This window comes from Ursus maritimus, unplaced genomic scaffold, assembly GCF_017311325.1.
Source record: "Ursus maritimus isolate PB19 unplaced genomic scaffold, ASM1731132v1 scaffold_19, whole genome shotgun sequence".
Classification (NCBI taxonomy): domain Eukaryota; kingdom Metazoa; phylum Chordata; class Mammalia; order Carnivora; family Ursidae; genus Ursus; species Ursus maritimus.
In genome coordinates this window covers 56,633,626-56,650,123 of record NW_024424341.1, presented here as the reverse complement: position 1 = coordinate 56,650,123, position 16,498 = coordinate 56,633,626, and the positions used below count along the sequence as shown (strand labels likewise).

At 54.6% G+C, this 16,498-nt stretch overlaps 1 protein-coding gene across 1 annotated transcript; it reads left to right on the top strand.

Annotated features, from left to right (window-relative positions):
• The first annotated feature begins 8 nt into the window (after positions 1 to 8).
• On the top strand, positions 9 to 6,650 carry NTN5 (netrin 5). Its single transcript, XM_040634431.1, has 6 exons — positions 9 to 695; positions 3,602 to 3,790; positions 3,932 to 4,081; positions 4,512 to 4,565; positions 4,779 to 4,859; positions 6,199 to 6,650. The coding sequence occupies exons 1-6, from the start codon at positions 62 to 64 to the stop codon at positions 6,648 to 6,650; spliced, it is 1,560 nt and encodes a 519-aa protein (XP_040490365.1). The 5' UTR covers positions 9 to 61.
• Positions 6,651 to 16,498: the final 9,848 nt, after the last annotated feature.

Genomic DNA, 16,498 nt, shown 5'->3' with positions numbered 1-16,498 from the left:
CAGCCTGAGGCCCCTAGCCTGTTCACTCCTCTCCTCTCCAGGTACTTGCTCTGCTAGGACCATGCCCGTGACCTTTGCCCTCTTGCTCCTCCTGAGCCGGGCCACCACTGCAGACCCGTGTTACCATCCAGGTGGCCGCCCCCGCTTCTGCCTCCCACCAGTGACCCGGCTGGCTGGCATGGCGGCCTCCTGTCCTCAGGCCTGTGCCCTCTCCCTGGGGGCAGACCTCAGCTCCCGGGCCACCTGCAATGGCAGTCTAACCCTGGCCCTGGGTGGCCCCTTCCTCCTGACGTCGGTCAGCCTACGGTTCTGCACCCCGGGATCCCCAGCCCTGGTCCTGTCTGCCGCCTGGGCCACCGGAGGTCCCTGGAGACCGCTGTGGCGCAGACCCGCCTGGCCTGGGGCCTTGGGGGGCCCCGAGAAGGTGACCTTCCGAGCCCCACCAGGCCCTAAATCCAGCGTGGCGGTCAGTCACCTCCGCGTGGAGTTCGGGGGCCGGGCAGGGCTGGCGGCGGCTGGAGTGAGGGGCCGCTGCCAATGCCACGGCCACGCAGCTCGCTGTGCCGCCCGCACCCAGCCCCCCCGCTGTCGCTGCCGCCATCACACCACCGGCCCCGGCTGCGAGAGCTGCCGCCCGTCCCATCGAGACTGGCCCTGGCGGCCCGCCACGCCCTGGCACCCCCACCCTTGCCTGCGTGAGTCCTGGGCCCCCCTCCCCCCGCCCTCCCCCTCCCCCAACCCCTCCCCATTCTCCAACAGCCGGTAGCTGGTCCCCACGGGGCAGTGTGCTCTCTCCCTCCCCAGAGCCCCATACTCCTTGCTTCACCCCCACTGTTCCTGAGCCGGTCCCCTCTTCCCCTCCCACCTGCGCTCCACCCACCTGCCACGCCTGCCCCAGTCCCGGCCGCCCTGACTTCCAGCTGCCCAGTAAGGCGCTCCAGTCTCTGTCCCACACGCCATTACCCATTACAATGCTGCCGCTATGAATAACATTTCCTGAATGAGTGTGGGGAACAGGACAGCTGGACTTCTCCTGACTCATCAGATCCACCACATGGGGACGCACTTACTCATTAAGTACATATGTACCCATCACCTGCTACGTACCAGGCGGGTTTTATCATCATCTATTTCCTAGATGAGGAGACTGAGTCTAGAGGTGAGAAGTCCCTTGCACAAGGACACACAGTTAGTAAGTGGCAGGGTCCGAATCTGAGCTCAGGGAGTCCAGCTTGGGGGTCTTGGCTTGTCCCTGCCAAGCTCCTGTCAGGGGCCGTCACGCTAGGCACCCTAGGGTGGCAGGCAGGCACACAGGCTCGGCAGCGAGCCAGCCAGCCTGGGCTCAAATCCCAGCTCCTCGGCTTCCCGGCTGTGTGACCACAGGCAAGTGACTTGACCTCTCTGTGCCTCCACTTCCTCCTTGCCTGTAAAGTGGGGACAGTAACAGCCTTTCTTTCACAGGCTGTAGTGAAAATCCAATGGGTCGATACGCATAAGGTCCTTAGAATAAAGCCCAGTACGGTACCGAAGCGCTTGCTGTGCACCTGCCAAGGTTACCATTCCCCGGATGAAGAAGGGGGACCCCTGAGGGGATGCACCACTTGCCCTAAAGCTCAATGCCAGCAAGGGGCAGTGCTGGGACTGGACTCAGGGAGACAGACCTTCCTTGCTAATGGGCGATCCACTGGGCCATCCAGCTAGACCAGCGCTCCCCAGGCCCGCTCCTCCCCCTCTCCCTCCACGGTGTTTCCAGACCCAGAGCTTCCGGAGTCTGGCCCCTTCCCCGTTGCTCCAGCAGCCCACCTCAGAGACAGCCCTCCTCCTTCCATGCCAGCCTGCAAGCCTGGCTAGAAGGTCTGAGTGTGTTACTAGGCCCTGGGAAGTACCTCTCCTCTACCAACAGACAGACCGACAGACAGACACACACACACCCCTCCCCTCTCTCCACCCTCCAGTTCTTTACCCCATTCCTCCTCTCGTTTTTCCTGCCATGTCAGGTCGAGTAACTTACACCTCACCATCCTTGGCTCCCCTCTCTGTCCTCATCCCCACTGGGGTCTTCCTAGACCCTCTGTCCCCACCACCTCTGGTCCATTCCCAGCGGCCAGATCCGAGGCCCCTGCAGGGGGTGGGGGAGACTCACATTGCCCGGGGGTGGGACTTGGTTCATCCTGGGCCCGGACAGGGCCTGGGAGCTGGGGAGGCCGGCCCTCTGAGGATCACCTCGCTGCCCCAGGCTGAGCGTGGCGCTGGGCTCTGAACCTGGGTAAGAAGCCGATAGTGTTGTAATGAAGCAGGGTCTTGGCTGGGGTGGGACTGAGTCCCGTGGCCGAGCTGCCGGCTTTACAGACACGCTGCTCTGAACCCCTTCCCGCCATCTGAGTCTTCCAGACGGAAGTGAGGTGAAGTGATCGCCCTCAGGTCAGAAAGAATCCAAAGCTTGATGCTTCCCACCGATAATCCGAAGCATACCACTACCTCTTAAGGCCCCCGACAACCCCGGGAGAGAGGGAGTGAGATCCCCACTGCATGGGAGGAAAACAAGGTTTTGGGAGGCGAGTTGTTTTTCCAAGAACACAGCTGCCTCGGCTTCTTGACCTTCCTGCTGCTGCCCCTCTGTGTTCTTGGCACCTGCCAGCCTCCCAGACCCCTTGGCAGGCAAAAACTCCTTAAACCTCTCCCAAGAATGGTCCATGAACCCCCTCCTGCGGCATCTGGCTCAGAAACGCTGGCTGGAAATACAGATCCCTGGGCCCAGCGGGAGGCCTGGGGGTGGGCCCTGGAAGCTGTGTGGTTTCTTTTTCACATTTCCCAGTAACTCTGGGAAGTAGTAAGGTCTGAGAGCCACGGCCTCACTGACAGCGCTCCCCAGGAGCGCATACACGTCCGCCGCACAGCACCCTCACGCCAGCTGCGGGCCACGCTGGAGCGTGGGTGCCAAGGGCAGAGACTCTGCAGCCAGAAGCCCTGGGTTCTGAGCCTGCCTCTGACCGCCCCTCAGCTGCGCTACTTAGGGCCGCTGCCTTTGCCTCTCTGTGCCTCCATTTTCGCATCTGTAAGATGGGGCTGCTGACCCCACGAGCCTCGCAGAGTCGCTCTGAGAACGAAACACGCTGAGCACTTACCGTGAGCACCCCGCGTGCCGAGGCTCCAGGGGCGAGGGCCAGCTCGCTGTCAGGCCCTGGGTCGAGCCCTTTACAGCCTTTTGGTTTCCTTTAAGCCTCACGAAGTAGGCACTGTAACTGCTGTTTTACAGCGGAGGACACGGAGCTACAGAGAGAAGTCACTTGCCCAAGGAGCACAGTGGGGAGCGGACAAGCTGGGGGCTGATCCCAGAGCCTGTGCCCCCGGAGCAGCCACTCCTCCCTAAGCCCCCAGTTTCATGCAGACATTCACAGGGTCCGTCAGCCCCTCGGGCTTACCCACTCCAGTCCAGTGCACCCATCCTGAGAATGAGGAGGGTTGGGAACCCGGGATTACCCACGGACCCCAGGCAACCTCCTCATTGCACGCATGGTTTATTTCCTCTCGGAGGGCAGAGAGGGGAGAGATGGGGAAGGGGAGGTCGGAGCCTGACCCGGCTGCCCGGACCTGTCTCTAGCCTGCTCCTGCAACCAGCACGCCCGACGCTGCAGGTTCAACTCCGAGCTCTTCCGGCTGTCGGGCGGCCGGAGTGGGGGCGTTTGCGAGCGGTGCCGCCACCACACGGCTGGGCGGCACTGCCACTACTGCCAGCCGGGGTTCTGGAGGGACCCCAGCCAGCCCATCACCAGCCGCAAGGCCTGCAGGGGTGAGTGCGGCCTGAAGCCGGGCCAAGGAGGAAAGGAGGCGGGGCCAGACTCCTGGGGCCGAAGGAGGTGGGGGCTGGGGGACTGGGAAGGAGCCTCTGGGGCCCAGACACTCCAGGTCCCCAGCTCCTCTCCTCATGTAGCCTGCCGGTGTCACCCGATCGGGGCCACGGGGGGCGTCTGCAACCAGACCGGTGGGCAGTGCCCCTGCAAGTTAGGGGTCACCGGCCTCACATGCAACCGCTGCGGTCCCGGCTACCAGCAGAGCCGCTCTCCCCGGATGCCCTGCCAGCGTGAGTCACAAGGGGCAGGGCCGCAAGTCCTAAGTGGGATGGGAAGGGGACATCCCAGATCTCCAGTGGGCAAGGATGCTGACAGCCGGGTCCCTGGGAGGTGGGAGCTAGAGGCTGGAGGTCAGACTCTGGGCCCTTGGGGGAGGTGGGGACTCAAATTCCAGTCTTCTTAGTCTTGGGAAGGAAGAGGGTAGGAGCCTGGACTCCTGGGTTTGAGGGAGGAGGGGGCTGGGGGGGTCCACATTCCTGGATCTGAAGGAAGAAGGGACTAGGGACCAACTCCAGGTCCTGGGAGGAGGAGAGCAAAGGGTGCTCGTACTCTTGGGCCTTAAGGGAATAGACATGGGGTCTGGATGCCTGGATTCCTGTTGGGGTGGGGAGCACAGGGGAGTGGGCACTAAGGTTAAATTTCTTCTTTGGTCTCTCACAGGAATTCCAGAGGCAACAACCCCCCTTGCTACCACCCCTGGTGCTTACAGCTCCGGTAAGAGGCTGGTGTGGAGAACCCTGACAGCAAGAGGGATCAGGGATGGGCTGCTTGGGCCCCTAGGTGGGGATACAGGGGCAGCCCATTGAGCCCAGTCCCAAGGGGTGGGGCACCCCAGTTGTCCATAAGATGGAATGTGGGGATGGGCAGGGGTGGGACGCTGAGGTCCAGGCCTTGGGAGCCCACTGCAGACCACCTGACCCTCCCCAGACCCTCAATGTCAAAACTACTGCAATGTCTCGGACACCAGGGTACACATGAGCCTTCGGAGGTATTGCCAGCAGGACTATGGTGAGTGCTGGGGAGAAAAATGGCCGGCGGCTATTCAGGTGTTCTGATGACTGCCTCCTTCTCCACCTTCAGCTTTCTCATCTTAAATGGGAAGGGAGACTCTAAACGACCCTTCCTGACCTAGGACCCAATGGAACAGAAGACAAAGGCGGGCAGGGGCAGCGGAGTGGGGGTGTTTCCTATCTTCCTATGTCTCCTCTTTCCCCATGTTTCCTGGCCTCCTTCAGCCGGACATCTTTGTGGGAGAAAGGGGACCTCCTGGGGATGGAAGGACAAAGGGGTGCTGGCTGAATGCAGGGTCCTGCCTAGCTCAGACACTTTCCTCCTCCTATCAGGGTCCCAGATTCTGAACTGTAGCCCCACTCCCACAGAGGCTCACCCTAAAGTCCACTAATTCATCAGTTCACACCAGTCCACACCAGCCCCATGACCTCAGGGCCTATGCCCTCAGGTAACTCAGATCTCTTAGATACTCAGGAGTTCAGCCCAGCCTTTGAATCCAGACCAGCCTGTGACTTCCCTCAATGGTATAAGATCCCAGGCCTCTCCTCCCTGAGGATCATCATCTGGCCACTGGTATCCTAGGACTTGGAAGATGGAAACTTCTCGTCCTGCCTGCCAACAGGACGAAATCTTCCGCCCCATAGATTTAGCATGCCAGCCAGAGTCCTGCCCCCAACACGTCTCACCTCAGCCCTTCAGAGAGCATATGTTTCTGAATCACCCCCCGTCTGACCTCAACCCTCAGGTTCTAGGTTCTGACCTCCTTCGGGCCCCCAAATTTGTCCCAGAGCCCCTCCCTCAGCAATACCCTTTTCCAAGGGCTCTGCTTCTGACATCTTTTGACTCTGCCACATTTGAGACCCTGGACCTGCCTCTTCTGTCTTGTTCCCAGCCACACCCACTGTAGGGTCCCCCTAGTCATCCCTCCCCACACTTTATGTCATTCTGGCATCTGCTGCTCCCTGTATGAACCCCAACCAAAGCGTCCCACATGGCATGTCCCACGTTCCCACGCTCCTCTCTCTGTTTGGCCTCCCCTGCACAGGAGGAGCCCTCCATCGCCCTACCCTTCCTAATCACATTCCTAGAACCCCACCTCACACTCCATAAGCCCTGCCCTCCGCGCTTCTACCCTGTCTCCTCCAGCAGGCTCCAGCATTCACCACACGGGGCCAGACCCCCAGACCTCTCACCCTCAAAACGTTCAAGGTCTCTCTCCTCCCTGAGGGTATCCTGGGAGCCCACTCCCGGGTCCTGCCCCCCTCCCCACCAGCACTGATCCCCCGCGACCCCAGAAGCTCCCCCAGCCCGGGCCTGACGCCAACCCTCCCCGCAGTTCTCCGCGCGCAGGTGCTGGCGTCGGAGGCGGCGGGCCCGGCGTGGCAGCGTCTGGCGGTGCGCGTGCTGGCCGTGTACAAGCAGCGGGCGCCGGCCGTGCGCCGCGGCGGCCAGGACGCCTGGGTGCCCCGCGCCGACCTGGCCTGCGGCTGCTTGCGCCTACAGCCAGACACCGACTACCTGCTGCTGGGCAGCGCGGTCGGCGGCCCCGACCCCGCGCGCCTGGTCCTCGACCGCCACGGCCTCGCGCTGCCCTGGAGGCCACGCTGGGCCCGGCCTCTGCGGCGCCTGCAGCTGGAGGAGCGCGCCGGGGGCTGCCGCGGCCTGCGGCCCCCCGCCCCAAGCCCGGGGCCCGAGCACCTGAGCCCTACCTCGGTGCCTCCACCGCCGACAGAGGAACTTGGAAGTGACCGTGAGCTGAGCCTTCCACTTCGACGGCGCGTCCCTTAGCGAGCCAATCAGAAGCCGCGGAGCCCCTGACGTCACTGGCACGCGCCAGCACCGTGCCGGCCCGAGGGACGCCCGTGAAGGCGGCAAAACGCCAGCAAGACTTTTGGTCTCTGGCCAGGACGTTTGGCCTGTGACCTGTGCGGCTAGTCCCCTCAATAAAGTCTTAAATCTTGGGGGAATTTTCGCCACAGACACCTGATATGTGTTGGGAGGGTCTCGGAGGGGCAAAAGAAGTAAACCCACGCAGCCGAAGGACGGCTATGCTCCCCAACAAGATGCCTAATCCAATCAAGGAGCTGGTATGACATCACTGTGTGCTGGTCCGATTTGTGTTGCCTGACGATTGGCCAGAAGCCAGTGGGAGGGAGGGTGGATAGAAAAGGCGGGAAATGCGCCGAAGGAAAGGACAGCAGTGCCAGATTTCCAGAAAGTTCCACACTTAGGCACTTTGTGTTCCTGATGGGTCCTAGGATAGTCTCTGAGAAAGGAATAACAGGACTGGGTGTGAATATCCAAAGAGGGTTCTGACCGAGGTTCATCTGGTCTTGAGGTGCGACCTAAACCCTTTCCTGAGAGAATAACCAATCGGGAGCCACAGAGTAGTATGGCGTCACTTGGTGCTGAGCAGAAGTCTACTCCCACCCAACAGCTGGATACCTACAGGCCAGAGGGATGGAGCTAAAAAACCAAGGAGCAGTAAGTACTATGGCATGGAGGGTTGTCATGGCCTAGGACCTTCCTTGGCACCCTGACCTCTGCCCCCTGCAGCCACAATGGACAACGCCATTTCAAATTTGGGTGATCTTTGCAGGAGAGTCACTGAGGGAGTACTTTGAGTGATTCTTACTTATTTTAGAGAGGGAGAGTATGGGGGGAGGGACCGAGGGGGAAGGAGAGGGAGAGAATTTCAAGTAGACTCACCCTGAGTGTGGAGCCCGAGGCGGGGCTCGATCTCATGACCCTGGGATCATGACCTGAGCCGAAACCAAGAGTTGGATGCTCAACCAACTGAGCCACCCAGGCGCCCCTCTTTAAGGGATTTTCTATGAAGCGTTCTCTGTTCCAGCAAAACTATATTCCTTATCTTGTCTTTTTCTGTTCTCTCTTGAAGCCAGTTTAGTGGGGCATTTGTCCCACCACTCTCCCCACATGCCCTGTCCATCAGCAAATCCTGTACACTCCATGGACTACATATGTTCATAATTCAACCCTTATTACCATGTCCCGCAATACCACTTGGTCCAAGCCACCATTGTTCTCTTGGATTATTACGGTAGTCTCCATACTGGTTATCCCTCTATCCCCTTAGAGTTTTCTTCATACAGAACCAGGACGTTGGCTTTAAAACCCAAGTCAGATCATGATCCTATTATGCCAAAACTCTCGAACGGCTTCCTGTCTCTTTCAGAATAAAAACTAAAGTCCTTGCCCTTCCCTACAGGGCCCTACATGATCTACTCCCACCACATAAGTGACCTTACCTCCTACAACTCCCCCCCTCCATTCGCACCTCTTCAGCCACACTGACCTCCTTCCCATTTCCTTAAAAACCAGGCACACTTGCCCCAGGACCTTTGCGCTTGTTGTTCTCTCTTCCTGGGATGCACTTCCTCATATAATAGCAAGCTAGTGCCCTCACTTCATTGAGACCTTCCATTAATCAGGTTCGGCTAGCTCTGTGGGAATGATACAATGAAAATTGATTTCTTGGTCGTGTATGTGTCCCATACAAGTCACCAAGGGATGGTTCTCCACAGAGTCATTCAAAGACTCAGGCTGAGAGACATCTACTGTTTTATCACTGCACCAAGTCCAACCTATGGCATCTTGATCACTGCAGCAGGGAGAGAGAGATCTGAATGGTCCCACCCGAGAAATAAATGCTTTGGCTCAGGAACGACCCCAGCACTTCCGTTCCTAGCTTATTGGTCAGGAATACTCACATGGTTTCACCTAATAGCCTGAAGGTGGGGAAGTAGAATTCTCTTACGTGCCTGGAAAGAGAGAAGAACCAGTGTTTCAGTTTTCTATCGCTGCCTCAACGAATTACCACAAACTCAGCGGGTAAAACAATACAGATTATTATCCTGCAGTTCTTTTTTTTTTTTTTAAGATTTAATTAATTAATTAAAGAGTGAGAGAGTGGGGGAGGAGCAGAGGGAGAGGGACAAGCGGACTCTGTCTGAGCAGGGAGCCCAACACGGGGCTCGATCCCACCACCCTGCGATCATGACCTGAGCCAAAATCAAGAGTCAAACGCTTAACCGACTGAGCCACCCAGGTGCCCCTATTATCTCAGTTCTATGAGTCAAAAGCCTGACGGGTTTTACGAAGCTAAAATCCGGGTGTTGACAGGCTGCATTCCTTCTGCATCCTCTAGGGGAGAATGTCTCCTTTCCATTCCCAGCTTGGAGAGGCCACCCCCATTCCTTGGCTCACAGGCCCTTCCTCCAGCTTCAAAGTCAGCCATTGTGGGTCGAGTCCCTTTCACACTTCAGATTTCTCCTTCCTCTTTTTCTGTCCTCACATCTTTTTCTCCTCCTGCTGGGAAAGGTTCTCTGCTTTTAAAGATCCATGAGATGAGATGGGGCTCATCCAAATAATCCAGAAAAGTCTCCCCATCTCAAAGTCCTTAACCTTAATCGCATCCACAAAAGCACCTTTTGCCATGGGAGGTAACATATTCACTGGTTCCAGGGATTAGAGTGTGGACATTTTGGGGGACCATTATTCCACCAACTGGATATGGGCAAGCACTAGAATTTTCCACCATGTGGCTCTGCTTAAATTTCGCAGCATCTGAAAGAACTTCCCTCTTGACTCTAAATAGCTGCTCCTTCCAATTATTCTTTAATCGGGGAGTATAAATTTATACATAAGCAGATGCAGTGCCACTGGAAAAGCATACATGGATAAGGTTAGAATAGAGTAGATTTTCCCGTGAATTGGTGTGCACAATTTCTTTTTCTTTTTAGTTTCTGTATGTAAAGGAAAACAATAAATAATAAAAAAGAAAGTCATGGAGACTTCATCTATTTTATGATAAGAAGTCTTCTCGCTTTATAATTTTTTTTCTTTTAAGTAGACCACGCCCAGCGTGGAGCCCAGTGTGGGGCTCAGACTCTCCACCCTGATATCAATACGTCAGCTGAAATCAAGAGTCAGATGCTCAACTGATTGAGCCACCCCGGCACACCTTAACTTGAGAATCTTTTTTTTTTAAGAGATTTTCTTTATTTATTTGAGAGAGCGAATGAGAGAGCACGAGAGGGAGGAGGGTCAGAGGGAAAAGCAGACTCCCTGCTGAGCAGGGAGCCCAACGTGGGGCTCGATCCCAGGACCCTGAGATCATGACCTGAGCAGAAAGCAGATGCTTACCCGACTGAGTCACTCACATGCCCTTTAATTTGAGAATCTTAAAGAGCATTTCTTTCATAAGCTATCTTATTTGGAAAGATAACAGAGGCATTACATTTTGGGCTGGGTAAACATAGTGGTGCATTAAATTAAACACTGGGTTTAAGTAGATTCTGCAAATTGAAAAAAAATCCTTTTCATTTGTTTGTCCTGCTTTATCCTTTTTAGCGTTTATCACCACGTGATATAATAAATACTTGTCTTTCTGGTTTCTATTTCTGTCTCTTCACTAGAACTCGAACTCCACAGGAGCAGGGATTTTGATTTGTTCCGTACACCCCTTGTCTCTAGAAAGGTGCATGGTGCATAGTAGATGGTCAATAAACACTTGTTGAAAAACCTGATCAAAAAATGGTCTACCCTACCTGACAGTAACATTACAATGTTAACTAACAGGAATTTAAATAAAAATTAAACAAACAAAACAAAAATGGTCTCACTTGCAGCCCAACTGAACTGGAACTTGTACCTCAACCATCTGTATTATTAAGAGTCACAGTAGACCCCAAATAACAGTGGGCTTAAGCAAGATAGGGTGTGTTGATATTAAGGGAAGAGAAAAGTAAGGACGTTTGGGAAAATTAGCCAACCTGCCTTTATGCCAGGCCCTCAGCCAATCAGAACCCCGAGTATACTATGACATCATGAAGTGCTAGGCAGAGCAGCCTTTTGGTATTCCCGGGAAAAGTGAGACTGATGTTCTACTAAAATAGTCTGGCCATGACATTCCATTCTACCTCCTGTTCTCCTGACCTTGGATTTGTGTCTGTTTTTTTTTTTTTTTTTTTTAAAGATTTTACTTATTTATTCGACAGAGATAGAGACAGCCAGCGAGAGAGGGAACACAAGCAGGGGGAGTGGGAGAGGAAGAAGCAGGCTCATAGTGGAGGAGCCTGACGTGGGGCTCGATCCCGTAACGCTGGGATCACGCCCTGAGCCGAAGGCAGACGCTTAACCGCTGTGCCACCCAGGCGCCCCGGATTTGTGTCTGTTTTATCCCCTGCTACAAATGCAGCCCCTAGGACCTAATAGGTACTCAAATATTTGTTGAATAAATAGGCTGGTCCTATTATCCCCTTATACAGAAGAAGAAATTGAGGCTCCCGGGAGGACTCCACCTTGAGGTGAGGGCAGAGATTCAAACCCAGGTGTGTTTGGGTTTGGCCAGCATTCTTAGCCATCTCTTCCATGAAGAAACTGGCTTAGAGAGGCGAGGAGTCTTACCGACTGTCACACAGCAAGCCCCCGGCGTTGGTTCTATAGAACCAAGCTCTTGCCACTAGCCATGCTGGGCTATTTACAGTTAAATTAATGAAAATGAAATAAAATTTAAAATTCGGTTCCTCAGTTGCATTAGCCACAGTTCAAGTGGCTGGTGGCTAGCACAGCGGACAGAGCAGATATAGAACATTTTTCTACCATCGCGGGAAGTTCTGTTCGACGGCACTGCTCTAAAGACCATTTTCATGAAGAACGTCAGCTCCAAAGCCACGCTGCCTGGGTTCTAATCTCTCCGTGTCCCTCAGTTCTCTCATCTGTAAAACTGGGATGATGATGATGATGATAGGAAGTAACTCACGGGGCATTTTATTATTGTTATTTTTTAATTTTATTTTTAAGCAATCTCTGCACCCAACGTGGGACTTGAACCCACAACCCTGAGACCAAGAGTAGCACGTTCCACTGACTTGGCCAGCCAGGCGCCTCACAGGGCATATTATGGGGATTAAAAGAGTTACTATGTGGTTTAACAGGCTTAGAACAGTGCCTGGTACAGAGGAAGAGCCATTTGAGTTTGTTATTATTTAAGTATCTGGTGGCCACACCTCCCCCAGGAGAGCAGAGCCCAGAAAGGGAGAATAGGGATCTGCAGAATTTGCTGGTTCCTGGAGGGAGTGGAAGTTGAGGGCAGGTCTCTCCCTGCTCTCAAGGTGAGGAGGTGAAGAGGGGCTGTGGGAACCACCCAGGCCTGGAGAGGCCTGGCCCTCCTGCCTCCCACCCAGGGGCCAGGGAGGTAGGAGATGAAAGTGAGGAACAGGGCGAGCCCCATATGTTCCCCATGACCCAAACTTTGTTCCCAGCAACCGAGACAAATAAGCATGAAATCCACATCTGGGACCCACCTCCCGCCTGGCCATTCCCTCCGCCTCTGGGCATTGAGCCCAGTCTGTCTGTGTGCTATAATGGGGGCTCAGGGTCAGGTGGCTCCCAGAGCTCCGAGGAGGCTCCTGCCCACCTCACCACTGCTGATGGCTTTCTGGAAAAGCAGACTCCTGAAGTACGTAAGAGCCTGAGTAAGAATTTGCCCCGCAGAGAAGAGAAACCCCAGTTAAAGGCAACAGCTTGTGGAAAGGTCTAGAAGCTCGAGGGCCTGGTATGGTAAGAGAAGAGAGATGAGGCTGGGCATTGGTGGTAGCCAAGGCTTGTGAAGTCTCTAAGGCCAGGCTGGGGGCCTGTGTGTTTCTCCCGGCACGGGGCAGGGGGGTGAGTTCGAGTCCCACATGGGGTGCAGAGATTACATAAATAAATAAATAAATAAATAAATAAATAAATAAATAAATAACTTAAAAAACAAACAAACAAAACCCCCACAGTGATAGAGTCAGTCACCGTGGTGGCTCAGTTCACTGGGACAGCCAGGAGAGGGCTGTGAACCTAGCCTGGAGATCAGGAAACGTCTCTTAGGTCTTGAAGGATAGATGAAAGATTTGTTCCCCAGGAAAAAGGCTGAGGGGCCAGCGCTCCGTCCAGGGGAGCTGGGCATCAATGGGACACCAGTGGCTAGAGCAGAGGCAGGGTGAACTCTGGGATCTGTGAGGGGTACACTGGAGGGGATGGGAGAGCCTGGGAGGGGAAGGCGGAGGGTGGGGAAAGGATGAGTTTTGAGCTGAGGCCCCAGTTATGAGGCCAGAAAAAGAGTTAGGAAAATGTCACCTACACCCGGAAAGCCTTCCTCTTAACCCCCGTGCAAAAAATTTTTTTCTCGGGGCGCCTGGGTGGCACAGCAGTTAAGCGTCTGCCTTCGGCTCAGGGCGTGATCCCGGTGTTATGGGATCGAGCCCCACATCAGGCTCCTCCGCTACGAGCCTGCTTCTTCCTCTCCCACTCCCCCTGCTTGTGTTCCCTCTCTCGCTGGCTGTCTCTATCTCTGTCGAATAAATAAATAAAATCTTTAAAAAAAAAAAATTTTTTTTTCTCACCCATTTCTGACTGCCCTCGTCTCTCTATTCTAACTTCATTCACTCACTTACTTGTTCAGCATACACTCCTGGGGTGCCTGGGTTTCCCAGTCGGTTAAGGGTCCAACTCCTGAGCTCAGCTCAGGCGTGGCTCTCAGGCTCGTGAGTTCGAGCTCCATACAGGGCTCCACGTTGGGCGTGGAGCCTACTTATAAAAACAAAACAAAACAAAAGAAAGCAAACGTAAAAAACATGTTCTCCTGAGGTCTCCCTGGGAAATGCTGGGATAGAGACCTGAGTCAGACCCAGGACTTGCCCTGCAGGGCTCCCAGTCTGGGAGGCTGTGCTAGGGGACAGACCTATGTACAGTCACATCTGGTGTGATGTGTAATAATGGAGGCAGCAGGGGGCCTGGCCTGTTAGATCAGAGAAGACTTCCTGGAGGAGGTGAGGCCCTCGATGGGCATTGCAGGAAATCCAGTTGTCTCCCAGCAGACAGGAGGGGGCCAGAGTCTCTGGGGAAAGACACTGGGAGCATCATCTCGGTGGATCCTGTTTGGTTTCTCTCCTGAGGACCCCCGGGTGCCCTCTGGGGAGCAGTGCTGGGGACCCAGAGATGGGTCAGGCCTGGGCCCTTGAGGGAAGACACAGAGGACACAGTCCCTCCCCTAATGGGATCTGTGCTCTAATGGAGGTAGCACAGGGCATTAGGAATGTGCACAGCAGGCACCAACCCAGCTTGGTGTGTGTGGGGGGAGTCAGGGAGGGCTTCCTGGAGGAGGAGAGCCAACTTGTAGGTAGAACCTTCCCTTCGTGCACTGTCAGTCTTGTCTGTCTCCCCCTCCATGTATCTCTGGCTCCTTCACTGTCTCTGTCTCTGAAAAGTTGCGTGTGTTTCTCATTATTTCTCCTCACCCTTGGGGTCAGCCACCGTAAACAATGACCACAAACTTCGTGGCTTAAAACAACAGCAATTTATTCTCGCACAGTCCTGAAGGCCAGAAGTCCCAAATCAAGGTGTCAGCAGGGCCACAGTCCCTCCAAAGGCTCCAGGGGAGGATCCCTTCCTTGCATCTCACAGCTTCTGGTGGCTCCTGGCGTTCCCTGGCTTGCGGCAGGATCACGCCAGCCTCTGCGTCTGTCTTCACGTCGTTGTCTCGAATCTCCCTCTGCCTTTCTCTTATAAGGACACTTGTCATTGGATTTAGGGTCCAGCCAGTTAATGCAGGATGATCCGATCGCACAGTCAGTAACTTACTGACATCTGCAAAGACCTTTTTGCCAAATTAGGTCCCACTCTGGGTGCATTAGGTTCTGGGTGCATTTTTTGGTGTGTGGGTGGGGGCACCATTCAACTTACTCCCTCTTGGAAGGTCACGTCCCTCTCTGACCAGCCTCCGTGTTCTATCTGTATAATGGGGCTAATCCTCACCCCACCACCTCCTGGGGCTGCTTTGAGGGTTGAAACAAAGCCTATGGAGCGGGTGGCACGGCCCCTGTGTCCAGGAACCTCTGCTCAGGATGGCTGCCATTTCTTCCTGATGCATTTCTCCATCAGAGCTGCCCCCCCCCCGCCACTCTTCCTGACAGGTTCCCCACTTTTCTGCACGGACGCCTCGGTCGTGTTTTCTTTATGCCCCTTTGCTCTCTTCTCCTCCCCTGCCCCGCCACTTCCTGCCTGTATAACCCTGGGCAAGTCACCTGTGCCCTCTGACACTTGGTTTGCCCATCTGTGAAATGGGCTAACAGCCTCTCCTCCATCGGGCAGCTGTGAGGCTGACAGGCGTGAGTTCACAGAAAGCGCTCAGAACTTTGCCTGGGTACTTTATGTATTACTGTAACTTATGACGACGACGATGATGCTATTGCTATTTTCTTTGTCTTGCCCCTTTTCCCTATCTCCACAGTTCCCTCCCTCTCCAGACTTCTCTCTCCATATGTTACTGCATTTCTGAGTAAGTGTCCCACTGACCTGTAAGCCTCATGGGTCTGTCTCTCCCCATTGTTCTGTCTCCCTCTTCCCTCTCAACTGTGATTTTTTTTTAAGTAAAATCTTGATTTTTTTTTTCAGATTTATTTACTTATTTGGAGAGAGAGAGGGAGTGAGCATGGGGGGGGGGGGCGTGGGCAGGAGGAGAGGGAGAGAGAAAATTCCAAGCAGACTTTCCACTGCCCCGACACGGGGCTCCACAAGGGGCTTGATCCCATGACCCTGAGATCATGACCCGAGCCAAAACCAAGAGTCGGACGCTTCACTGACTGAGCCACCCAGGGGCCCCAACCTGTGAAGGTTTTAAAACAAGCCTATAGAGGCACCTGGGTGGCTCAGTCGGTTAAGCGTCCGCCTTCAGCTCAGGTCATGATCCTGGCATCCTGGGATCGAGCCCCGCATAGGGCTCCCTGGTCAGTGGGGAGCCTGCTTCTCCCTCTCCCCTCAGCCGCTCCCCTGCTTGTGCTCTCTCCTCTCTCTCTCTTAAAAAAAAAATAAAATCTTTTTTAAAAATTAAAAAATAAAAAATAAAACAAACCTATAAATTCTTGGATACTCTTCTCATCAAAAGGAGGAGCCTAATCTCTTTCCCTCTGAGTGTGGGCCAGAGTTAGTGACTCGTTTCTGATGAACGGAGTAAAATAGAAGTGATGGTGTGTGATTCTGGAGATGAGGTCATATAAGACATCTCTCTCTCTCTCTCTCTCTCTCATATCAGTCGCTGGGGGAAGCCAGCAGCCATGTTGTGAGGTCACGCCAGCACCCCTATAGCCCTCAAGAGAGGCTTGGAAGAGCTCCTCAGCCCCAGTCGAGCCTCCAGGTCACTGCACTCTGGTCAAGGGCCTCACTGGACCCTCACGTGAGGCCCTGAACCGAGCCCCCCAGCTAAGCCACTCCCAAACTCACAGACAGTAAATGCTTGTTGGTCCAAGCCACTGAGTTTTGGGGTAATTTGTTCTGCGGCCATGGATAAGCAGTACATAGTACATACCTTTCGTTCTTGAGTCTTCTCTGTCTCTGTCCATTTCTGACTCTCTCTGGCTGTCTCTGTCCCCTCCATCTCTAGGTCCCAATTCTCTATCTGAATGCCTGTCTTTCTGACTCTGTGCTCTCCCTTGATGTCCCTTGGTCTGTTTCTCTCTCCCTGTCTCTGGGTCCCTGCCATCTCTTCCTCTCTGGTGATCTCTTTCTCTACATGAGGGTCTCTACTCAGAGATGGGCACGTGTGTGTGTGTGTGTGTGTGTGTGTGTGTGTGTGTGTG

Excerpts from the sequence above, each read along its gene's own strand:
- NTN5 (XM_040634431.1), top strand. The coding sequence starts at position 62 with ATGCCCGTGACCTTTGCCCTCTTGCTCCTCCTGAGCCGGGCCACCACT. Across the intron at positions 4,082-4,511 it reads TCCCCGGATGCCCTGCCAGC|GAATTCCAGAGGCAACAACC; the intron begins GTGAGTCACAAG and ends GGTCTCTCACAG. Across the intron at positions 4,566-4,778 it reads CCCTGGTGCTTACAGCTCCG|ACCCTCAATGTCAAAACTAC; the intron begins GTAAGAGGCTGG and ends GACCCTCCCCAG.